This window comes from Palaemon carinicauda, chromosome 1 (assembly GCF_036898095.1).
Source record: "Palaemon carinicauda isolate YSFRI2023 chromosome 1, ASM3689809v2, whole genome shotgun sequence".
Taxonomy (NCBI): Eukaryota; Metazoa; Arthropoda; class Malacostraca; order Decapoda; family Palaemonidae; genus Palaemon; species Palaemon carinicauda.
Window position 1 is genome coordinate 85,084,432 of NC_090725.1, and position 26,002 is coordinate 85,110,433.

The 26,002-nt window shown below is 43.1% G+C and overlaps 1 protein-coding gene across 2 annotated transcripts in view; it reads left to right on the top strand.

Moving 5' to 3' along the window:
• Nucleotides 1–646: 646 nt before the first annotated feature.
• LOC137649483 (uncharacterized) overlaps nt 647–26,002 on the top strand; it is a 742,412-nt gene continuing 717,056 nt past the window's right edge. For both annotated transcript variants that reach the window (XM_068382470.1, XM_068382476.1), the window contains exons 1-3: nt 647–1,224; nt 8,005–8,057; nt 25,628–25,768. In XM_068382470.1, the coding sequence (XP_068238571.1) occupies nt 792–1,224; nt 8,005–8,057; nt 25,628–25,768 (627 nt within the window). In that variant the 5' untranslated portion in view covers nt 647–791. The remainder of the gene's footprint in view (nt 1,225–8,004; nt 8,058–25,627; nt 25,769–26,002) is intronic.

The following is a 26,002-nucleotide window of genomic DNA, read 5'->3' on the forward strand; positions in this document are numbered from 1 at the left end:
AGGTATACGGTTAATTCTAATAGTCAGACCTTTATCACGAGGCTCAATACTATACAGTATTCTAAAAGTTTAATTCCAGCTGTGACTAAGTTGTGGAATGATCTTCCTAATGGGGTAGTTGAATCAGTAGAACTTCAAAAGTTCAAACCTGTAGCAAATGTTTTTATGTTGAACAGGCTGACATAAGTTTGTTTTTTTATGATTTATTAATGAAATGTCAGTTTTGGTGTTGTTACTGTTTATGAAATATTTTATATCAATTGTTCATTATTTCTCAGATCGTTTATTTATTTCCTTATTTCCTTTCCTCACTGCTATTTTTCCCTGTTGAACCCATTGGGCGTATAGCATCTTGCTTTTCTAACTAGGGTTATAGCTTAGCTAAGCTGGTACTTTGAGTTTGATATAAGCTAAGTTGCTAACCAGTCAAACATTAATGCCATTATCCCTTTTTACTGCGAAGTCATTTCTCCATTTAACTTTTCATCCTAACGAAGAGCATGAGCCCAAATATATCTCAAATTCTCTACTAATAATACACTTTTTTCGTCTTGTAACCAACAGTTCCTGTTGGCACGGGCCTTTCCCTTGTTCGACCAGTGATCATATAATTATAATAAACTACTGTGTAGTATAATTAAGTGACTCAAACGGCGAAAATGTAAACGAAGAAGAAGAGTAGCGTGAATTGCCCACTGTAAACAAAACCAAAGCTTGTCATCAGCTGTTGTCCTGTCAACTATATTTGTCATGTATCTCATTTCCCATGGGTTGATTAACCATAAGCAAGTATGGCAGAGATAAACGGAGAATTTGGAAACGAGAAAATGAAAAATGATATTCCTTATGGTGGTGAATTACCTATGACAGACACGGAACCTGTAGGTACCGTCGGTAAGGCAGCTTCTCTCGTTTCTTCTGCAGAAGGACAAGTTGACGATGTGAATTCAGGATTTACTGAGAGTTCAGATACCCTCATTATTAATTCGTGCCATCCTTTAAATATTGTGAAAGAGGGAAGTTGCAGCGCTAATACTGACAAAGAAGAGAATTTAACACCCTTGGTGACAAACGGTCCTGTTGGAGGAAGCAATCCTGAAGCACCAGACTCCACCCAGATTAGGAACTATTGCGACAAAACCGAAGAAGATAAAATTTTCGACGACGATCTTTCAAATAAAGTGAAGGTTGTGTTTAATTTTGATGGACTTAAAGAGACGGGTGGTAAGTAGGCTTGGGTTGGCTTGGTCATTTCTAATGTGTTGGTAACTAGATGCTTTGGATACATTTATAATTCTGTGCATATTTCGGCCATAGTACCCTTGTGTAGGGTAACATGAGTAGGTTAGGTGTCTGTATCCTAACCTTATGTACACAGACTGTGTAAGGTAAACTTGCTTGAGTATGTAAATATTTACTGTAACACAATACTCTTAATGAAGAAAATGAGTGTTCCAGATATGATTATAGCTACTTTGAACTATTCTGATGTAAATAATTGGGGAAACATATTTGTTCCTATACGTAATACAAACCTTTGACCCATAATAGCAGTGTGGCTTCAGTGTAGATAGAAATTGGCTGTTAAGCTTTTAACAAGGTAAATACAGCTGGTTGTCGAGTGTCAAGGAAGTCCCCCCCACCCAACAAATATTGCCCACCTTCACTTCGACTATAGTTGCCATGGAATACAGACATACTTATCAGTGCTTTAGCTGATATTTCTAATCGTTCGGGGTTTTCTTTCAGAGTGTGTGTTTGGATTGTTGTTGTGATGTCGGCTCTGTGGTCAGACATGCGGCCGTGTTCCAGCAAACCAGGTAAGTATTGCAGCAGGTACAAATGTAAGCCCGAAGTCAAGCCGTATGAACTTTTTAGCTGCTGCAAATGATATTCCTGTTAACAGGAATCCTCGTATCCTAAGAGTAGGGAGTGGTCTTTGATGCAGTGGGCCGAGTTCGTCAAGAAATGGAAGAATTCAAAGAGGGATTCTTTTTAAATGGTTCCGGATACACCCAAACTGATGCCCAAGAATTTCTCTGGCTCCTCTCTCCCTTCTGGTTCTAAGGCTGCTTCACACTCTTCCTCTTCCCCCTACCAGTTAGTGTCTGTTGGAAGAGGGAAGAAGAAGGAGACCTCTGTTCTTCTCCCAGGGAGTCCTAGAGTGTGAAAGGAGTATTAACTTCCTATAGTGAAAGCGATACCCCCCTGCCTCTCACCCGAAGCTCTCCCGCTGACATAATTGTTGACTACCCTTGCAGACTGCTGGACCTCTTTGTGTTGCGCCCTGTGGAGAAGCTTCGGGAGGTTTAGCAGCGGCTAGGTCACAGAAGTCTTCTTGCCCTGCTGCTGCTCCCATCCTGCCTATGTAGGAAAGTGATGGAATGCCTCTCCTGGACATGTTCATTGATGTGGTTGTTGACGAACCACCTCTTGTTGCCGAGGGTCAGTCAGTTACGAAATCCCCAACTGTGGTTAAGAAGTGTTGTTACTTCCCCGTCACCTGCTTTGTCTGTTCCTGTGCCCTTCTCGTCTCCTGCTGAGGAGCTGCTTGGTGTCAGGAAGGAGAGGAGATCACTGAAGCACAGAACGACTGAACTGGAGAAGTCTCTTGATGTATCTGTGTGCCTCTTTATGATTTTGTGGGAGGAGAAGCGTTGTATTAAAACCTTCCCCCAGGGGTAGCATTGAAGTACGACGTCCAAGGGCCAAGGCCTTTGCCTCAAGTAGTAATTCCCATAAGGGATTTCCTAGAGGCGCTATGGGTCAGGATGACGAGCTATGCTCTAGTCCCTCTCCTGCCCAGGGATGCTCACTGAACACTTTGATATTTACGGGCGCAGGGACGACCAGACGAACAAAGAAAGCTGCCCGTCAGACCTCTGATGCTGAGCTTACTTTGGATGAGCTAAAAATACCTCCACGAGCTGAGATGCTCCCACAAGCATAGAAAGCGCGTAAGGATTTGAAGGACAATGATTCATGAGCATCATCACCAGTGTCAAAGGTATCTGGAGAATATAATAGTTGCTATACAATCAATTCCCAAGTCTGGGAAGGGATCGGATTGAGAGTCCTCACATGCACGGACACCTAGTTTATCACTTTGGACACATGTTTCACACGCACCTTTGTCTTCTTTAGGACTCACTCCTGAGCTTTCTCCAATTGTTCCTAGGGTTGAGAGAAGTTACGAGCCTTTTCCGCTGACGAGGACACATGCATGTGCACGATCCCCACAAGCTAGTTGCCATGACCACAATCACCATGCGCACGATCACCAAGTTCAAAGTTGACACGCACATGTCCTTCAAGCTTGCCACACCCTAGGGAACATTCTCTCAAGGAACAAGGAATGTTATGGTTCTCCAGAGAGGAAACAGTCGATGACCCAATCTCGTTCTTCTACACGTGTAGAAGCATTGACTTGTGTGCGTTCGTCTGTTAACGGGGTAAAAACAGACAAACGGGCGAAGTGTTCTTGCTTTTTATCTTGCTAGCATAGGGTCACAAAATCCATGGAACCTTGATCTTCAAAGACCAAGACTACCCATTTTCAAGTCTCTCTCTCTCTCTCTCTCTCTCGTGTGTTGAGACACCGCAAATCGTAATTTTCTTCTCTTATGCGTGATACCCATCAGGAGGATTCCCCCCTCAAAGAACACCAAGTCCGACCGGGATGCCGAACTCGCTGAGAGAAATCATAGGCCTTCGTCTCCTGGACGTTGGGATTCCTATGCAGCTACATCGCCTGTCTCCTCTGAGCGTCAAAAGTCTTACCTAAAGCCCAGCGCTCTCCGATTCAAGACTGATCTTGATCATGAAATTTGTCTTAAGGATGAAATCAGTCAGTCTTGTATGACATGTCAAAACATATGGAAAGCTCTTTCTGTCAGGACTCTCCCTCAAGTAGGCAGGAAAAGAATAGAAGTACAAACTCTCTTCACTCCCTGTAGGGAATGGAGTCTTCCTCGAGGAGAGGAAATTCACGTCAGAACCTTTCCAAGGGGAGGGACTCTTGAGTGATTTTATTGCTTATTGTCTCGTTTCCCTTCATGCCCCTCTGAGATTATGGCACCTCCTTGACCATGGGGACAAAAAAGAGAAGACAAACAAGACTGCGTCGACTTCTCGGAAGTCGACGATTCCTTCTTCCCCTCTGGAGTATAGACCAGGTTCAGTCCTTGGTCCAGAGAAGTCTCACTCCAGAGGGAGGGAGGGATCTTCCAACATTATTTTGTCAATCCTACTCCTCAAGGAAGAGAAGTGGAATCTCGGGCGAGGGAAGGTTCTCTTCTCCTTGAAGTGGGTCTCTACCCGGATTCAAAATTGTCTTTAATCTTCCTCAGAGCTCTTTCTGTCATCAGAGAGATGAGTGAACTCTGAGAAGCAGCCACGGAAATGAGCGAGGGCGGGATAATGTAGATTGATTGTTGTTTTGGTACCCGTTAAGACTCCAGATCTGCCCTAGAGTTGCATTGGTCAGTGCTTGTTCAGGATGCACTCATTCGGTTAAATTTTCAGGTCACCAGACCTAAGAATTCACTAAAGTTGAGTAGTTCCACCAAACAATTGCCTCCAGTCCTTTCTCTGTAGTGGAGATTCTACTTCCCAGTAGTGTAGATCCAGCGACGGCAGCTGCGACCATAGGTACAACAGCTGATAGATTGAAGTACTAGGGTACCTCCTTCTTGGCTGCTGACTCCATAGCCATGGAAATGGTAGTGATGTCGAACCTGCGTGCCACCAGTTGGATCGACCACTGGTCGGGATCCTTGGTGTACCTGTACTTAGCTTCATCCTCGGATTTGTCGGATCACAAGATGAAGAAGAAATTAACTGACCTCATGCTCTCATGGCCAAAGGCAGTGACTTTCTTGGCTCATCAGTTGGCCAACCAGTGGGCAAACTGTGTTTTGAAGAGAGATGCAATAGCTTCACTTTTCTGCAGTCAGGTGGGACAGAAAGCAGTACTACTCTCACTCAGAACATCTCGACTCTGTTCTTTGCGAAAGGGATCAAGAATACCATCAAGAATCTGGGAAAAGTCATGAATCCCTCATCCTCAGGGAATTGATCTTAAAAGGTCATGGCCCTTCAAAATAAACTGCTGCAAGAGTTTCTTCTTCACATCCCCGCAAATCTATTCCGAAAAAGACGACAGCAAAACCCATATCAAGATCTGCCTCAAGGATGGCTGGTGATCGTGCTCCCCTCTTTTGCCCCCAACTAGGTCATGCCAGGAAGAGGGGTAGAGGTTGTTGAGATTGGGAAGCCCCTATTCCATCTGCCACCAAGGCAGGGCAGTGTCTGAAACCATTGGGCAACTTGGCAGTGATATAGCTGGAGAGTTGGGTTGGGAAAGTCTTCTGTTATAGATATTGCTTCCCTTTCATCAGCTCTCCCCTTGCTCTGTGATGACGACGTTCCAATTGTATCCTCTGGAATTGCCAAAAGCTCTAATCCTCACCAACAAGGTGAAAGTGATGATGGAGAAAACGCACTAGAAGTCGTCCAAGATGGGTCTGCTGGCTTCTACAGCAATGTCTTTCTGATGGAGAAAGTGATGGGTTGATGACCTGTTATATATTTCTCTCCCTTGAATGAGTTTGTTCTACAAACTCCATTCAGGATGGAGATGGCAAGCAAGCTCTGTGCTTCTAACAGGAATGATGACTTTATGCTCTGTTGATCTGAAAGACATGTACAGTACTGTATTTTCAAATACACTACTGATCCATCCTTCCAGCAGGAAGTACCTCCACTTCATTCTCCAGGGAGTCATGTACCAGTTCAAGGTCCTCTTGTCTGCACTGTCGACTGCTCCCAAAGTGTTGACACAGGTGTTCATGCTAGTCTCAGCTTGGGGCCATTCGAACAGGATCTGCATCCTGCGGAATGTCGATAACTGGTTGATCCTGTCGTTCTTGAAGAAATAGTTGCTCAGGGATCTAGACAAACTTCCTGCCTTTTGCCATAATCTGGTGATTGTGATCAATCGGCAGAAGTAAAATTTTATGCTCAAGAGACAATTGAATTATCTGGTAATGTATCTTTCCATCAGACGATCTCATCATCAGACTCATAGAGGTAGCGCAACCATTCCTGATCCCTCAAAAACAATTAGCAAAATGGTGGCAATATCTTCAAAGACACCTATTATCGCTGGAGAACCTTGTTACTCATAGGCGTCTCCACAAGAGGTGGTTTCAGTGGTATGTAAAAATGTAGTAGAGCTGTCAGCAAGGTACATTCCAGTCAAGAGGAATGTCCGAGCAGACTCTCAGCCATCAGGGGCAGTTACTGTAGTAGAAACAGAGTGGCCCTTACTTCCCTATATGGTGGAAGGGCTTCTTGTCCGTCTGAGCTCCCCAACGTTAGATTTGTTTGCAACTTACCTGAAAAAAAAAGGTTCGTGTTTTGTTCATCAGTCCTAGATCTATCTGCCATTCTGGAAGTTGCATTCAAACATCCATGGGACCATGGGACCACCTGGATGTTTATGCCTATCCTCCTCTCTGCCTAATACAATGAATACTCAACAAGGTGTTGACAACTTTGAATATCAGGCTAACCTTGGTGACTTCCAAGTGGCTACAAACCAAATGGTTTCTGAACTTGCTGATGCTCCTAGTCGAGGTACTAGTGCAACTGCATTAACCCAAGGGCTCAATCTTCTGTTAAGTGGATGTGCAGTTGTTTCCCAACTCAGTGACCGCCCTGTCACTTCACGGGTGGAGAGTATCCAGTAGCTCCTCCGAGCAAAAGATTTTTCGTGCTGCACTGCTCAGATGTCTGGATACTTCTGTTGATCCTCTGTAGCTGTTTACCAGGGAAAATAAGCCATCTTTTGTGATTGATGATGTAAGCAGGGTAGATGTAAGCAGACTAGAGAGGCTCCATCAGGAGAACCTGATGGAGCCTCTCTAGTCTGCATAGTTAAAGGCTACCCCTAAGTCAAAGTCTTTAGACTGAAAGGCCATATGAACCTTTAAGAAGGGCATCAGACACATTTCTTACACTTAGGACCGTGTTTTTGCTGGCGTGTGCCTCGGCAAAAAGTGTAAGCATATTTCACGGCATCTCGTATGTTGTCAGTCATTCTAAGGGATGGAAGGCTGTTTTAATATCCTTCATGCTTGAGTTCATGGTAAAGACTAAACCCAGGTAACCACACTCGATGTTTGAATCCTTCACCATCTCCTCCCTGAAAGATGTGATCAGCAATCGGGATGAGCTGCTTCTGTCCTATGAGGCCTAAAAGGCTACCTCAAGAGAACACAACAATTCAGATCAGTGCAGTATTCGAGGCTTTTCTTTGGTATTGGTATGTGTAGAAAGTCTAGCTGCCTCATGGGATGAGAAACATCTCGTCTAAGATAGTGGTTATCCTAAGTCTAAGAATGAAAGATAGGGTATCTGGGCCTTTTGTCTTTCTTCGTCCCGCTTATGGGGTACTAGCAGCTTCACCATTATGGAACTGAAACACATGAGCAATGCAGGTAAGCTACCCAACTGAGAAACTTTTCTTTACATTGGTTTGTATCAAAGTATCTCCTCCATCAATCTTATAAATACAATGCATGGACACAATACGTTAGGATTGAGTTTCTCCTAAGACCGTCCACTTTACTAACTGGAGTCCTAACCTAACACCTCTGACATCTCTATACTCGGGTAGTTAGGAGGTTGGACAAGAGTCATAACTTCACTTTCACACAGGACTGATGTACATTGACATTTCCCAGGTCAGAGGTCAAAGTGAAGGGGAGCTCTACATGTTGGGTGGGTGAGGCTTCCCTTCCATCTGACAGCCAGCTATGTTTACCTTTTTAAAAGCTTAAAGGCCAGTTTCAGCTTAGCTGAAGCCATACTCCTATTAAAGGTCAAAGGTTTGTATGTTTAAGAAAAATACAAATTGATTAGAATTTTTTTCATTTTTTTCTGAACAATACCATAGGTTAGAGCATTTAGAAATTAATCTTCATATTTTATTCTTTTCAGGATTACTCTACATAGGATGCAAGGATGAGATAAGAAAAACCAACCCATCTAAAGTTAGTACAAGTCAAAGTTTTTTATAGAAATTTCTGTGAAGTTTCTGTTTAGTATTATTATCTTGTACTGTATATTGAATATAGTACTGTATGACTTAGTGACTTCATTTTATAACCGTGTCTTTTTTTACTCTGTTGATAATGAATGTGTAGTTCATCCAGACTCCAGAAAATAAATGCTAATTGTTCTTAAGCCTATAAAAACCTTTCATCCTTTAAATTGGGAATGTCTTCATTGGAGGTAGGACCATTGAATTTGTTAACAAAGTAATTAACAAGTGGTGAGCGCAGGTGAGCAATCCAACCCATTTCCTGTCATAGACATAGCTTTTATCTTTGGCTGCAACTAGTACAACATACTGTTGTTCCATAATCAGAGCTGTTAAATTTTTTTCTTACTCTTTCAGTTTGGATTTTTGTTTGCGGGCTTTGTCCGTCATCATGGAGACAAAGCAGTATACTGTATGCTTAAGTGGCCTGGAAAAGGTAGAAGGTGTAACTAGTTTGTCAAAAGGAGCCATTGATCCTTATTCTCTTTATGCTGTTTATAGAGGTCATAATTGTATGCGGTCATTCTCCTGTGCTGAGTGTAGATTGCTGCATCCTGTTTAGTGGGAAGTATTCGCAAGGAAAAAAGAAAAGGAAGGCTAAGGACTCTTAGGGATCCTCTTTGGCAACGCCCAAGCTCATGCCGAAGAAGCTCTACTAAAGCTCCATTATCTCTTCATCGAGTTTGCAAGTCCTTAAAACTTCTGCATATATGCCCCTGGCTCGGTCCACGGAGAGTACATGTCAGGAGACTGAGGTCTCTTTCGGCGAGTTGTTCAGTTTTTGGTGATGTGTGGAATTCTCCATTGAACGTTGTACTCCATCACATACTGATAGCTCTCCTGTAGCCGTGTAAACCACTGCCGATGAATTTGAATACAAGAAGTAGTGGCCTTCTTTAGGCCTTTTAGGTAGGCCCTCTGTAACCTTGCTGAAGGACCTGGTAGCCAAGGCTACTTTCACTCCCAGTGTTAGCAGTGCCCACCCCTTGGAGGTATAACATGATACCCCGAAAATGGGAGACGACTCTTTGTCGTCTTCGTATTGGTCACACGGTTGACACACGAGTTTCTGCTGAAGGGCCAACACCAACCGTATTGTGAGGACTGTTTAGTACCTTTAACAGTGAGGCATTTGTTGACCGAATGCCCTAATTTTACTAACTTAAGAAATAGATATCTGTATGAGGCTCGAGGTGAGGATGGCAGGTTCATCCTTGCCAAGATTCTTGTACATGATGTGTCTTACTATGTGAGCGGAATTTTTCAATATTAATCTTACCCGATGATCATGTAGCTGTCAACTCTGTTGCCCGACAGAAATCTAAGGTCGGGATACGCCAGCGATCGCTATACAGGTGGGGGTGTACACAACAGCGCCATCTGTGAGCAGGTACTCAAGTACTTCTTGTCAACAAGAACTCAATTTTTCCTCTGTCGTGCCACAGGCAAGACCTACTAAATACGCCGTCCCTAACTGGATTTGTTTTCACAACGTTTTGGTGAAGTACACTATTCCAGTTTTGAGCTTTCGCTATGCAGGGGTTTTATCTTCATTTCAAAACTTGAACTCGTTTTGGATAGATTTAATTATGGTGACGAAGAGAGTATGGACTCTCTTTCATTTTTAATGACCGACCCTTCCCTTAGACGGAAGTGTGTTTAGGTTTTTGGTAATTTTGCTTAACTAGTTATAGATCTATTTATTTTATATCTCTCCGCCATTTATAGGCCTCTTCGATTAACTTTCCATTTTTTATAAACTTATAAAAAATTAATTTTTATGTTTGTTTATATGCGACCTTTCCTAATAGTAGGCGGTCCTTACTTGGAACCGAAGTTAATTAACATTGAGCCCGTCATATCGTATTTCCTTTTAAGAATTTATACTTTTTTAATTTTAATGTTTTTGAAAGAATTTCTTTGATAGTCTCGTACTGTTTTCAAAGATGAACTAACGTTTAGTTTAGTCTCCGCAGTTGTTGACGTTCAGAACGTTCAACATGCGCTCTATCGTTACGATAGAGAGAGAGTATTTCACGGTTTCACGTTGCAGTAAGAGTAAACCGATACTAGCGTTTCGTTCATTCTTTCTTAGCTTAAATGGTTTTAATTCTAATAAAGGAACTTTTTATTTGGGAAACCTTTCAGTTTTTTTTTTTTCCTTTAACAAATAATATGTTTTAACGATATATAATTGGGCTCATCTCTCAGGTTCTAAGTCAAGAGAGAGAGAGAGAGATAGAGACGGAGGGAGAGAGAGGAGAATAAACGTTTCGTTCAAGCGGGTAACGTTGTTCTCGTTTTTTTTTTTACTCTTCTCCCTAGTCGCTTTAGGGGAAGAAGGTAAAACGTTTCTAGAGTTTTATTCTTGTTCCCAGGCTTTATGCGGTGAGAGATTTTAAACGTAGTTTATTTGATCTAGTGTTTAGTCTCTTTTCCAGCCACTGAATTCTTTATCTTTCATTATGTTTTTCTGTTGCATTGTAAAACTGTTTTCGCAATTACTACCTTTTAATGAAGGATAGGATTGCGTGTTTCAGGTACAAATCACTTAAAGTTTCGAGTTCAGTGAAATAAGTGCAAACAGAAAATCAAAAGTGATAAAGTGATACGCGCAAAGTGTTACAGTGTTGCGTTCGAGGGTTCGTCTGTTCGTGCCAGTTGTTCACCTAGTCCGATACCTCTTACAAGCTCCCAAGCCCAGGGGAGAAGTAATGTCGAAGGACTTATGGGTTCCACAGGCCTTGATCGACGAACAGACGTTTCCCTCCGTGTTTTCGGGTGTATCTACACACGTTGCCGACGTGATCACCCCACCCACACAAAGACGAGAGAGCCCATTTATTCCTCGTCTGCGGAAGAGGTTTCTCGCAGAAACCATGGACCAAATCTTGCAGCTTTTAAGTGCAAGTCGGTCCCTTCCGCGCAAGTCCAACGGCCTAGGTGTAGCCACTGGGTCAGTTCGGACTCGCTGCAGTCTTCGACGACTGCACACCTTCCGAGAGAGGCAAGGTGGTACCGCAACAGGCAGTAACTCCGTCTGTTGCCGCACCAGCTGTTTTAGACCCTCAGTCACAACGGACAGTAGCTCCGTTTGTTGCCGTCTTTTATAGACCCTAGTGGTCCATGCTGCAGATATGCAGTCTCAGCTTGCTTCCTTCATGCAGGAGTATCGTGCTGAGAAGGTTGACACTGCACCTGTTAACCTACAACCTGCCACGGTTGTGCGTTCAGCAGATACTGCGGCTGCCTGCTCCCACACTCCACCTGTGAGAGCTCCACCACCGATGCGCAGTCGACCCTGCCAGACGCATGTTCATGCTGCACCCTCCGTTGACATGCGTGAGCTACCGCATCAGCAGTGGGAAGGTGCTGTCAAGCTGCCGTGTTTTGCCACAATGCGGCATGCTCCGCAACCCACGGCAGTCCCTCCCACGCACCAGCACTCCGCTTTTGTTGTTGCCAGCTCCCACACTCCGACTGCGGAGAAGGTTGACGATGCACCCGTTGGCCTACAGCCTGCCACGGTTGTGCGCCCGGCATGGCTGCCTGCTCCCACACTCTTGTTGTGAGAGCTCCTCCACCCATGCGCAGTCGACCCTGCCAGACGCATGCTGACTCCCACAGACACACGGAGCTCTCCGTTGCCGTGCGTGAGCTACCACAAGCTGCCGTGTTTTGACGCGGTGTGGCAGCCTCAGCAACACACTGTGGTTACCGCCACTCGCCCGCAGCAAACTAGTCAGTCAGGAGTTGAGGCTTCCCCACACAGCTTTGGTTGTTGCCAACTCACAGACTGTCTAATAGTTACATGATTTTGCCTTCTGGTGTGCCACTAATACACCAGTGCTGTATGTCCTCACGCACCTGTTGGGGTTGACAGTTCAGTTTTTGACAGTTCACAGACTGTCAAGCAGTTTCATAACGTTGCCTTCTGGTCTGCTGCTTATGCACCAGTGAAACCCTCACTGAGATAACCTAGCTTTTCTCGGACATGGTTCCTGTAGATGAGAAAGTGCTGTTCTCCCTCCTTCTGATATTCCCTTGAGGACTCTGTCATTTGGAGAGGAGCCTTAAGCTGCTTAGCCTCCTATGGACTTTAATTAAAGCATAACATGCTTCCAGGAGGGTAAATGGTTCCGCTTCAGTCGCTAACCCCGTCTGTTGCCACACCTGCTCCCATAGACCTTGGGCTTTGTTGCAAGACATGCAGTCCAAGCTTAGTCCTTGATAGAGGATTTTTTACGGAGAAGAACCTTCTTGCCAACGACCTTCCTACCGGTTGGTTGTACGCCCTGTTGACGCTGAGGTATCCTACTCACGTCCGCCAGTTGAGATGGTTCCTCCACCGGTGCGACCCAGTGTGGGTTGCCAGTCGCACGTTGACGTTAAGCTACTCTCGGAGGTGGTTGTGGACGTTCAGTGTGTCACTGGGAAGACGTTCAACAACCAGCAGAGGTGACTTGTTGTGACGCAGTGCGGCAACCTCAGCAACCCGATAAGGGGTTGTCTGCACTACCCAGACAGTCTAGACAGTTTCGGGTTGTCGCTGTACTTCCTCGCATCCCCATGGTTGACAGTTCACAGACTGTGCAGCAGTACCATGATCTTGTGTCCGGCTCCGTCACGCATCCACCAGTGCGACCGGATTCAGCGAGTCAGACGTTGCCCACTCCGTTGCCGTTTCCTCATCAGTTTCGGATGAGGAACCCTCTGATGAGGACATGGCTGAACAAGACGATCAACCCCCAGCCCTGCTATCCATCCAGAAGATGCTGAAGAAGGAACACGGCCCTGTCAGGCTGTGGATGAGTCTGGTTAGGACACTGTCATCCGTGGTTCAATTGGTGTCACTTGGAAGACTACACCTCCGTCCTCTTCGGTTTCATCTAGCTCTTCACTGGAAAAGGACAAGACGCTAGAAGCGGTCTCGATCCCGGTTTCCGGAAGATAAGTCTGGTCTGACTTGATGAAAGGACTTTATCAACCTTTTATAGGGTCTTCCCCTGACTGTTCAGACTCCCAACCACGTTCTCTTCTCAGACGCATCGGACGTAGGCTGGGGTGCGACCTTAGGCGGTAGGGAATGCTTGGGATTATGGAACTCGAGTCAAAGGACAATGCATTTTAACTGCAAGAAGCTTCTGGCAGTACGTCTGACCTGGAAAAGCTTCAGGTCTCTCCTTCAAGGCAAAGTAGTGGAGGTGAACACGGACAACTCCCTGCTTTGATGTTCATCTCCTAGCAAGGAGGGACCTACTCTCTGACATGGTGCGAGTTCGCAAGTGACCTCCTCTCCTGTTCAACAGGTCTAGACTTTTCACTAGTAACAAGTTTCTTCCAAGGCAACTTGAATGTCTTAGCAGATTGTCTCAGTAGGAAGGGACAATAATGCCGACATATTGGACCCTCCACAAAGATGTATGCAAGAGACTTTGGGTCACCTGGGGCCAGCCAACCATAGATCTCTTCGCAACCTCGATGTCCAAGAGGCTCTCAATACTTTGCTCACCTATCCCGGACCCAGCAGTGGTTCTTTTAGATGCCTTTCTACTAGATTAGTCTCATCTAGATCTATATGCATTCCCTCCGTTCTAGATTGTCAACAAGGTACTGCAGAAGTTCGCCTCTCACGATGGGACAAAGTTGACACTAGTTGCTTCCCTCTGGCCCGCGAGAGAATAACTTACCGAGGTACTTCGATGGCTAGTAGACTTTCCCAGAACTCTTCCCCTAAGGGTGGACCTGCTACGTCTGCCACGCGTAAGAAGGTACTCCAAGGCCTCCACGCTCTTCGTCTCACTGCCTTCAGAGTATCGAAAGACTCTCGAGAACTAGAGGTTTTTCGAAGGAGGCAACCAGAGCGATTGTTAGAGCAAGGAGAACATCCACCCTTAGAGTCTACCAATCGAAGTGGGAAATCTTCCGAAACTGGTGCAAGTCAGTATCCGTATCCTCGACCAGTACCTCTGTAACTCAAATAGCTGACTTCCTCTTATATCTGAGGAAAGAGCGATCTCTTTCAGCTCCCACTTTCAAGGGTTACAGAAGCATGTTGGCATCAGTCTTCCGTCACAGAGGCTTAGATCTTTCCAACAATAAAGATCTACAGGACCTCCTTAAGTCTTTTGAGACCACGAAGGAGCGTCGTTTGGTTACACCTGGTTGGAATTTAGACGTGGTTCTAAGATTCCTTATGTTAGACAGGTTCGAACCACTTCAATCAGCCTCCCTTAAAGATCTCACCTTTAAGACTCTTTTCCTGATATGCTTACCCACAGCTAAAAGAGTCAGTGAGATTCATGCCTTCAGCAAGAACATCGGATTTTCATCCGAAACGGCTACATGTTCTACATCTTGGTTTTCTAGCCAAACACGAGCTGCCTTCTCGGCCTTGACCAATATCGTTCGATATTCCTAACTTATCGTATGGTTGGAAATGAACTAGAAAGAGTATTATGTCCTGTAAGAGCTCTTAAGTTCTATTTTAAAAACCTTTACGAGGCCCGTCTGAAGCTTTATGGTGTTCAGTTAAGAATTCATCTTTGCCTTTGTCAGAGAATTCTTTATCCTATTATTTTCAGACTGTTAATACGAGAAGCTCATTCCCTTCTGAATGAGGAAGACCAAGCTTGGCTGAAGGTAAGGACACACGAAGTTAGAGCTGTCACAACTTCCGTGACCTTTAAACAAAATAGATCTCTGCAAAATATATTCGACGCAACCTTTTGGAAAAGCTAATCAGTGTTCGCGTCTTTTATCTTAAGAATGTCCAGTCTCTTTACGAGAACTGCTACACTCTGGGACCATTCGTAGCAACGAGTGCAGTAGTGGTGGGGGCTCCACCACTACAATTCCCTAATTCCAGAACCTTTTTAATCTTTCTCTTGAAATATTTTTGGGTTGTCCGGAAGGCTAAGAAGCCTTCCGCATCCTGGTTGATTTGGCGGGTGGTCAAATTCTTTCTTGAGAAGCGCCTAGATTAGAGGTTGTGATGAGGTCCTTTAGTATGGGTTGCAGCCCTTCATACTTCAGCACCTAGGAGTCGCTCAGCATCCTAAGAGGATCGCTAGGCTCAGTAAGGAAGACGTACTTAAAAAGGCAGAGTAATGGTTCAAGTCGACTTCCTTACCAGGTACTTATTTATTTTATGTTTGTTATTTTTGAATAACTGCTAAAATGAGATACGGGATACTTAGCTTCTAATGTTAACATGTATGCTGGTCTCCACCCACCACCCTGGGTGTGAATCAGCTACATGATCATCGGGTAAGATTAATATTGAAAAATGTTATTTTCCTTAGTAAAATAAATTTTTGAATATACTTACCCGATGATCATGAATTTAAGGACCCTCCCTTCCTCCCCATAGAGAACCAGTGGACCGAGGAGAAAATTGAGTTCTTGTTGACAAGAAGTACTTGAGTACCTGCTCACAGATGGCGCTGTTGTGTACACCCCCACCTGTATAGCGATCGCTGGCGTATCCCGACCTTAGATTTCTGTCGGGCAACAGAGTTGACAGCTACATGATCATCGGGTAAGTATATTCAAAAATTTATTTTACTAAGGAAAATAACATTTTTAGATTTATTTCAGAAGTAGGTCTTCTGAAAACTATTTAACTATTGTAATGACTTCTTAACTTCTATGGTTTTAATTTAATTCTCTTTTTATTTTTCATATATAATAAATGTTATCGGCGTTTATGACCTTAGATGTCAGGATGCCAGAAAACTTTCAATCAATCAATCACAAAGTCAGGGGTATCAGCTCCACTATAGTTTTTAGGAAGATCTTGCCATTTGTACATTTTTTGAAGGTAGGAGTTTAGAAATGCCAAATAACCATCACTTACCACTATCTACATGGATACCTTTACCCTTCATTTGATGGTGGTGGTTCATTAGGTTTTGTAGCCATTGTAGCTTCCTCCTGGGGCAAACATTTCTAAGCTATTGGTTTTGACATAAGCCTAAATGGAAAGATAGGATGACTGGCTTTTTACTTTTCTTTCTTCCCCCTCCCTTAGAGATGCAGCAGTCGTTGCCGTTTTGTGTCGGATCGAACACTAGATGCAGATATGCTTCATAATTGAGCAACCTTTTTTTCAGACAAGATTTGTTAAGAAGTGTCTCCCCCCTCCCAGGCAAAAGGGAGGATGGATAGAATGTATGCAAACTAATCTCATAATAAGTGTACATTCGGATGACGTATCCTGTTCAAGGATATAGTTTCTCCTGTTATCGTGTACTAATTCTACATTTTTAAATATTTAACTTAGCCGGTGAATATATAATAGCTGCAACTCTGCGGCTCGACAGAAAACACACTCAAAAAACTCGCGAGCGATCGCTATGAAGGTTGCGGGTGTGCCCACCAGCGCCAACTGTCGGCCAGATACCACTCTTGTATGTAAACAAAACCTTCAATTCTTCTCTGTCGACGTTGACGACAAGACGTATTCATACTCGCTGTAGAACCTGGAGTTTTCTTAACATATTTGGTGAAGTACTTCATTTTGGTTTGAGCTTTCGCAGTACAGGTGTTTTATCTTCAACTTAAATCTTGAACTCGTTTTTGGATAGATTTAATTTTTGATGACTTTGGATTGTTTTTTGGACTTTCCTTGACTTTTAAATGGCCGACCCTTCCCTCAGTACGGAAGTGTGTTTAGGCTTTTAGCAATTATCTTATCACGTTATAAATTAATTATAGATTTTCCTCTATATATTTTATATCTCAACCGCCTTTATTAGGCCTCTTCGATTAGCTTTCCATTTATAATAAACATCAAAATAAATTTTAATGATTTGTTTATATGCGACCTTTCCTGAGAGTAGGCGGTCCTAACTTGGAAACCGAAGTTAAACAACGTTGAGCCCTTTCAATCGTAAATAGCTTTTACAGAGCTAATGATTTAAAACTTATTAAATTAATATTTTTTAATAGATATTTTATGAAAGATTTTCTTTGAATAGTCTTCGTACTGTTTCAAAGATGAACTAACGTTTAGTTTATTTATACAGTACTACACAGTTTGCGCTCTATCGTTACGATAGAGAGAGAGAGTATCACGGTTTCACTTTGCAGAAAGAGTAAATCGATTCTGACGTTTTGTTCATTCTTCTTTCAAAGCTTAAATGTTTTAAATTCTATTTTAAAGGAACTTTTTAATTGAAAAACCTTTCAGTTTTTTCCTTTGGTCAAATAATCTGTTTTTTTGACGAAACGTAAGTGGGCTCTTCTCTTAGGTTCGAAATCAAGAGAGAGAGAGAGAGAGAGAGAGAGAGAGAGATAGAGACGGAGGGAGAGAGAGGAGAGAAAACGTTCCGATCTTTATCTCGTCCCAAGCGGGTAACGTTGTTCTTGAGTTACTCTCGTCCCTAGTCTCTGTACGGGGAGAAAGGATAAAACGTTTTTAGTTTTTTATTCTCGTCCCAAGGCAATGTACGGTGAGAGATTGACAACGTAGTTTTGAATGAACTAGTGTTTAGTCTCTTCCCCAGCCACTGATTTTTTTATCTTAAAATATGTTTACTGTTTTTTGCTGGTATTAATGTGCTTACATTATACGACTGATTTCGCAATTACAACCTTTTGATGAGGGTAGAATTGCGTGCTTCAGGTAGAAATCAGTTTTATTCATATCTAATGTGAATTGTTAAAAAATTCGATTTCAGTGAAATAAGTGCAAAACAGAAAATCGTAGTGATAAAGTGATATTGCGCAAAGTGTATCAGTGTTGCGACCGAGGGTTCGTCTGTTCGTACCTGTCGTTCGCCTAGTTCGGGACCTCTTGCAAGCTCCCAAGCCCAGGGGAGAAGTAATGTCGTACGACTTATGGGTTCGAGAGGCCTTGATCAGCGAACAGACGTTCCCTCTATGGTATCGGGTGTATCTTACCAAGATCACCCCTACCATAAGGCGAGAGAGACGATTTTCTCCTCGTCATCCGAAGGCTTTTCGCATAAGAAACCGTGGACCAAGGTTTCGAGGCCCTTTAAGCGAAAGTCAGTCCTTTCAGGACAGGTCCAGCGTCCTGGTTTTAACCATTAGGACAGCTCTGACCCTATGCAGTCATCGGAAGACTGCTCGCCGCCTAACAAAAGCGTAACACAGACTCCGAGAGTCTTTTTGTAGCAAGGTTTTGCGGTCACAGACGTTACCCTCGTCTCTTACCGCAACCATTCCCGTTGATCCTAAATGGGTTGTACGGCAAGACATGCAGAATAAGCTTGCCTCCCTTATGGAAGACTATTCTGCCGATATGTCCGTTGAGCCTAGCCGTTTATCTCATCGAGATCCTGGCCTTCAGCCACCCTAACGTTCCTTTGTGCGTCCTGTTGACGTTGGTGTAGCCAAGTCACGTCAGTCAGGTTGTTTAGAACCACACTCGATGCGGTCTCGTGTGGATTTTCAGCCACATTTGGACGTTAGGCCACTTGCTGATGCTCCTGTTGACGTTCAGGACGTTCGCTAACAATCGGATTGAGTCTGGCCAGGGAGTTCCTGGCCATGAGACGCTCCAAGATTTTACAGGTCGACTTCACAGCTATTTTCGAGCCTTTGAAGTTTTGCTGTACAATTATGTCATGCATAAACAAGGCTTTCAGGGATGGCTCCAATGATCTGACAGCCACGTTCTCTGCAGGAACAAGTCCCTCAGGGATGGCTCCAATGATTTGGCAGCCATGTTCACTGCAGGAGTACGTAAGAGGCAAGTGCGCTCAATGTGTTCATTGTCAAGACAAACTTCACGATGAAGTCTACCAGGCTGTCTTGACAGCATTTATGGAAGGCGACTGGATGGTCTCTCTCGACCTTCAGGAGGCATACTTCCACATTCCTATACACCCGGATTCCCAACCGTTTCTGAGGTTTGTTTACAGGAATGTGGGGTACCAGTTTCGAGCCCTGTGCTTTGGCCTCAGTCCTGCGCCTCTCGTGTTTACGAGGCTCATGAGGAATGTGGCAGAATCCCTCCATCTATCGGGGATCCGAGCCTCCCTGTACTTGGACGACTGGCTTCTCAGAGCATCGTCCAGTCTTCGCTGTCTGCAGGATCTACATTGGACGTTGAGTCTGGCCAGGGAGTTGGGACTTTTGGTCAACCTAAAAGTCCCAACTGATCCCATCCCAGATTATTCTATATTTGGGGATGGAGATTCGCAGTCAAGCCCTGCTCGAAGTCCAACTAATGCTGAAACGAAACGTTTATTCAGTCAGGAGTTGGAACAGTCTCGTAGGGACTCTCTCATCCATGGAGCAGTTTGTCTCACTAGGGAGACTACACCTTCTGCCTCTCCGGTTCCATCTAGCCTCTCACTGGAACTAGGACAAGACATTAGAGACGGTATCATTCCCAGTCTCCGAACCAGTTAAGGCATGCCTGAAATGGTGGGACAGCAATATCAGTCTGAGAGAGGGACTATCCCTAGCAGTCAAGAACCCAAACCACGTGTTGTCCTCAGACGCGTCGGATTTGGGTTGGGGTGAGACCCTGGACGGTCGGGAATGCTCGGGTCTGTGGACCTCAAGTCAGAAGAGCATGCACATCAACGGCAAGGAGCTATTAGCAGTCCACTTGGCCTTGATGATATTAGAAAGCTTCTTCGAAACTTAGTGGTAGAGGCAACTCAGACAACACCACAACTTTGGCGTACATCTCCAAGCAAGGAGGCACACACTCCTTCACGCTGCTCGAGATCGCAAGGGACCTTCTCTTATGGTCAAGAATTCGAGGCATCTCCCTGTTGACGAGATTCATCCAGGGGGACTTGAACGTCTTGGCAGACTGTCTCAGTCGGAGGGGTCAGGTGATACCCACGGAATGGACCCTCCACAAGGACGTGGGCAAGAGTCTTTGGGCTACTTGGGGTCAACCCACCATAGACCTCTTTGCCTCCTCGTTGACCAAAAGGTTACCAATCTATTGCTCTCCAGTCCTAGATACAGAAGCAATCTACATAGACGCGTTTCTACTGGATTGGTCTTTTCTGGACTTATATGCATTCCCACCATTCAAGATAGTCAACAAGGTACTGCAGAAGTTCGCCTCTCACGAGGGGACAAGGTTGACGTTGGTTGCTACCCTCTGGCCCGCGAGAGAGTGGTGCACCGAGGTACTTCAATGGCTGGTAGACTTTCCAAGAAGTCTTCCTCTAACGGTAGATCTGTTACGTCAGCCCCACATAAAGAATGTCCATCAAGCCTCCCCGCTCTTCGTCTGACTTCCTTCAGACTATCGAAAGACTCTCAAGAGCTAGAGGCTTTTCGAAGGAGGCAGCCAGTGCGATTGCAAGAGCTAGGAGAGCTTCTACCATTAGAGTATACCAGTCGAAGTGGGAAGTCTTTTGAGACTGGTGCAAGTCAGCATCTGTGTCCTCGTCCAGTACCTCTGTAGCCCAAATCGCAGTTTTCTTTTACATCTGAGAAAGGTTCACTCCCTTTCAGCTCCCACGATTAAGGGCTACAGGAGCATGTTGGCTTCGGTCTTTCGACATAGAGGCTTAGATCTTTCCAACAATAAAGATCTCCAAGATCTCCTTAAGTCTTTCGAGACCTCTAAGGAACGTCGTTTGGCAACTCCTGGATGGAACTTAGACGGGTCCTAAGGTTCCTCATGTCAGACAGGTTTGAGCCATTACATTCAGCCTCCCTGAAGGATCTCACCCTCAAGACACTTTTCCTAGTGTGCTTGGCTTCGGCTAAAAGGGTCAGTGAACTTCATGCCTTCAGTAAGAACATCGGCTTTTCTACAAAATAAAAAAAAAAAAAAAAGCCACTTGTTCACTTCAACTTGGTTTCCTGGCCAAAAATGAACTGCCTTCTCGTCCTTGGCCTAAATCATTTGATATTCCTTGCTCATCAGAGATCGTAGGCAACGAACTGGAAAGAGTATTATGTCCTGTTAGAGCTCTTAAGTTCGATTTAGCTCGTACTAAGTCATTACGAGGGAAATCTGAGGCATTATGGTGCTCAGTTAAGAAACCTTCATTGCCTATGTCAAAGAATGCTTTGTCATATTTTATCAGATTTTTTTTTTAATACGAGAAGCTCTTTCTCACTTGAATGAGAAAGACCGATGTTTGCTTAAGGTTAAGACGCACGAAGTTAGAGATATAGCAACCTCCGTGGCCTTCAAGCAAAATAAATCTCTGCAAAGTATTATGGACGCGACTTTTTGGAGAAGCAAGTCAGTGTTCGCGTCATTTTACTTAAAAGATGTCCAGACTCTTTACGAGGACTGCTACACACTGGGTCCATTCGTTGCAGCGAGTGCAGTAGTGGGTGAGGGTTCTACCACTACACTTCCCTAATTCCAATATCCTTTTAATCTGTCTCTTGAAATGTTTTTAATATTGTTTTATGGGTTGTTCGGAAGGCTAAGAAGCCTTTCGCATCCTGGTTGATTTGGCGGGTGGTCAAAGTCATTTCTTGAGAGCGCCCAGATTAGGGGTTTGATGAGGTCCTGTTGTATGGGTTGCAACCCTTGATACTTCAGCTCCTGGGAGTCTTTCAGCATCCTAAGAGGATCGCTGGGCTCCGTGAGGAAGACAGACTTACAAGGCAGAGTAATCGTCTAAGTCAACTTCCTTACCAGGTACCTATTTATTTTGGTTTTGTTATATTGATAACTGTCAAAATGAAAAAACTCTTAGCTTATACGCTGTAAACATAATTAACTCTGGTCTCTACCCACCTCCTTGGGTGTGAATCAGCTATTATATATTCACCGGCTAAGTTAAATATTTAAAAATGATATTTTAATTATAAAATAAATTTTTGAATATACTTACCCGGTGAATATATAAATTAAATGACCCTCCCTTCCTCCCCAATAGAGACGCAGCGGGACGAGAAGAATTGAAGGTTTTGTTTACATACAAGAGTGGTATCTGGCCGACAGTTGGCGCTGGTGGGCACACCCGCAACCTTCATAGCGATCGCTCGCGAGTTTTTTGAGTGTGTTTTCTGTCGAGCCGCAGAGTTGCAGCTATTATATATTCACCGGGTAAGTATATTCAAAAATTTATTTTATAATTAAAATATCATTTTATGGACTTAACCTAACACTAGTGACATCTCCAGGCTCAGACTGTTTGAAGATTTGACAGGAGTCATCACCTTACTCCTTTACAGAGCCAGGTGCTTTGACTTTTCTAGAGAAAGTTTAACAACTAGATGCTTTTAGATGATTTGCATTTGTGTAGAAACAAATCACAAACTTTTAAAGTAATTTTTATATATTTAATTCAACAAACCCAAGTCCCTTAATTTACACATCCCACCTTAACCACCCTGCAATTCCTATCCCTAACGTAAAAAAATTAGTGTCTAACTGACTGGCAGGTGGGCAGGGTTAACCCACAGCACCAGTAGCTATAATTACCTCGTTAAAAGTTTAACTGCCATTCCATCTTTGCTGAAGTCTTAATTCTATTAAAGGACTCACGTTTGTTGTTAGGAAAAATTCCAATTACATGGAAAATTTGCAATTATTTTATCAACTCAAGAAGACACAGACCAGATGTGTTTCTCCAAAGTAAATTTCCAATGACTTAGATGAGATGAATGTTAACCTGGTGTTCAGGGAAAGGAAGCTAATATTGCTTACATATTCCCTGGACTGATAGAATATGATATACCTGATCCCACTAACTTACTATAAGGATTAACAGCTTTTTCCAGAAACAAATGGGCAGCATAACCCCTATGAACCATAATGATGAGATAGTCAGGAGCCCTAATTAAAAAACAATTGGTTTTGAAAAATTTATTTCCACTTTTGATCCCTTGATGATGAAGAATGTAATCCTTGTAAAGCCTAAGGATTGTGAGTGATTTTATAATTATAGTACATTCATACTGTACTTCTATAGTACAGTATTCAGTTCGAGTGACGATTAGTTCTTTCATTCAAGTTAGTGGCCATCATTGTTAGATACACTACTGTATAAACATATTAAATGTTGCTCAAGTACTTTATCCAGAATGCAGTAAGTGTGTGTCTCTGCACTGTATGCTAAATTCTATTCATTAGTTGCCATCAACATTATATGTATTGTATATACATACACACACATTATATATATATATATATATATATATATATATATATAAATATATATATATATGTATATATATATGTATATATATATGTATATATATATATATATATATATATATATATATATATATATATAGAAATATTATTGATATTATTATTATTATTATTATTATTATTATTATTATTATTATTATTATTTGCTAAGCTACAGCCCTAGTTGGAAAAGCAGGATGCTATAAGCCCAGGGGCTCCAACAGGGACAATAGTTCAATGAGAAGAGGAAACAAGGAAAAATAGAAAATTTTAAGAACAATAACATAAAAATAAATAATTCCTAAATAAACTATGAAAAATTTAATAAAACAGAAGGAAGAGAAATTAGATAGAATAGTGTATCCGAGTGTACCATCAAGCAAGAGAACTCTAACCCAAGACACTGGAAGGCCATGGTACAGAGGCTATGACACTACCCAAGACTAGAGAACAGTGGTTTGATTTTGGAGTGTCATTCTCCTAGAAGAGCTGCTTACCATAGCTAATTGATGCAAGTTACCACCATAAGATCCTGCACTCTTATTGGTCAGCATCTATCCCATCCTGCATCTACGTATTTCGTTTCAGCAGCACTATCATTCACATTTAATTCATGTTAGTGATTTTGATTTTGTGCTTTTAGTTACTGCACTGTATCATGTTGCGTTATTCACTTCCTTCGTTATATAAATGTTGATGATGTGCAGGGAAAGAAAGAAGAGCCATGTCCATGATGAGATGGAGAGACTGCTTCTCCTTTGGATTAAGGTCAAGGAAATTGCTGGAGACTCAATTACCAAGATAACAATCAGCCACAAGGTCAGCACCATTTTTGGTGATATCGTGTGTTCTTAGTTCGAAGACGACGCAGGAAAAGAGTCATCGAAGCAGGCACTTCAGAGTTCAAGGCTTCTTGTGGGTGGTTTGAAAAATTCAAGAGACGGTCTGGAATTCATTCGGTGGTGAGGCATGGGGAGGCTGTCTGACAGGATACGAAAGCTGGCAAAGCCTTTGTTAAGACGTTTGAGGAGTTAACTCTCCGGGAAGGCTAGAGTCTCCAGCAAGTCTTCAACTGTGATGAAACTGCGCTTTTTTGGAAGAAAATGTCATGTCGGACATACATCACAGAGGAAGAAAAGAAGCTATCTGGGCATAGGCTTATGATGGACGGGCTTACCCTTGCATTCTGTGCAAACGCCAGTCGGGATTGTAAGGTCGAGCCCCTGCTGGTGTATCACCCGAAGACTCCTCTAGTCTTCAAGGCCCATAAAGCAGGAGAAGCTTCCGGTGGTGCGAAGGGCTAATGAAAAAGCCTGAGTAACAAGACTCTTGTTCACCGAGTGGGTAAATCTTTGTTTGGCCCCTACTGTGAAAAAATATTTGGAAGAGAAGTGCCTCCCTCTGGAATTCATGCCTGCTGGTGTTGGACAATACCCCTGCGCACCCTCCAGGCTTTGAGGATGATATCCTTCTGGATTATTCATTCATCAAGGTTCTCTATCTTCGGCCTAACACCATCCCTCTCCTCTAACCCATGGATCAGCAGTGGATTTCCAACTTCAAGCTCTATACACTGACAGCACAAACTTCAGTGTTTGATATGCCTCGGACTCCTTGATAAAGCTTGGGAGGAGGTTTCAAAGCCCACCTTGAACTCTTCGTGGAAGAAGTTTGGCCTCATGCCATCTCCGCACGAGACTTCGAGGGCTTCCACGTAGGCCTAGGTAAAGCTGATGCTGAAGAAGTTGACGATCCTGAAATTGTTGCACAACCTAAGGTTGCTGAGATCGTTACATTTGGTAGGTTCATGGGTCTGTAAGTCGATGAGGATGACATTAATGAGCTCAAGGAGCATACGGCGGACGACCTAAATGAGTTTGAAGCCATGCAAGTGAACGTCGGCGATGAGGAGGATGACCCTATGACAAAGGCAGAAATTAAGAAGGCATAGGCAATTACATGTAAAATATGACTCATCATGCAAATAAAATTACGGTACAAAATCCACTCCGGAACCAATTTTCTATGGGGTGAACATATATCTGCTGTTTAGGGAGCATGCTAGTACAGTATAAGGCAGCTAAATATAGCGTTGTGGATGAAATTTAGCTGAAAAGCAGAGTAGTAAAGCACATCATTAATTCAATCATTAAAAGATGCAGTATAGGCAATGTTTGTTTCATTGGTACGAACTTGTTACATACTTCACTTACTTAGTTGTCCACCAATCCATCTGCTCGGTACACATATATGGTCCTCGGACAGTTAGGAAATTATAGATTTTTATTAATCAGTCAGCTCTCAGTTGACTTTCCCAGCTAAGCCTAATTGTTTTAGTAAAAGTATAAGATTAATATCCATTAATATTGGAAGGTAGATAAAAAACATTTATTCTTTTGATTTTCTTCCTTTAGATTGCAGAATGGTTTACTCCTGAGTTTTTGAACCTTCATGGAGTGTATGCTATCAAGGAGGAAGAACCATTTCTGTTGCGAGTCTTCACCCGAAATCATGAGTCGACAAATAGAGGCATCAGAAAGAAAGGGGGCCGTAAGGTAAACTTTTATAGAATACTGTACTATAAGATATATTTCTTTGCGTTTTCTTATAGAATTGTTAGAAAGATTGAATGTTGTAAATGATGCTATTTGGTATTTATTTATTTTTAAAATATTTGATTACCTCTAAATATCTCGTGATATTTTTTTTTATTTGTTCTTACATGTATACAAACATTTTGTCCTTTTAGAATAGTTGTCAATTGACCGGTGGTGTGAGGAGGAAGCCCA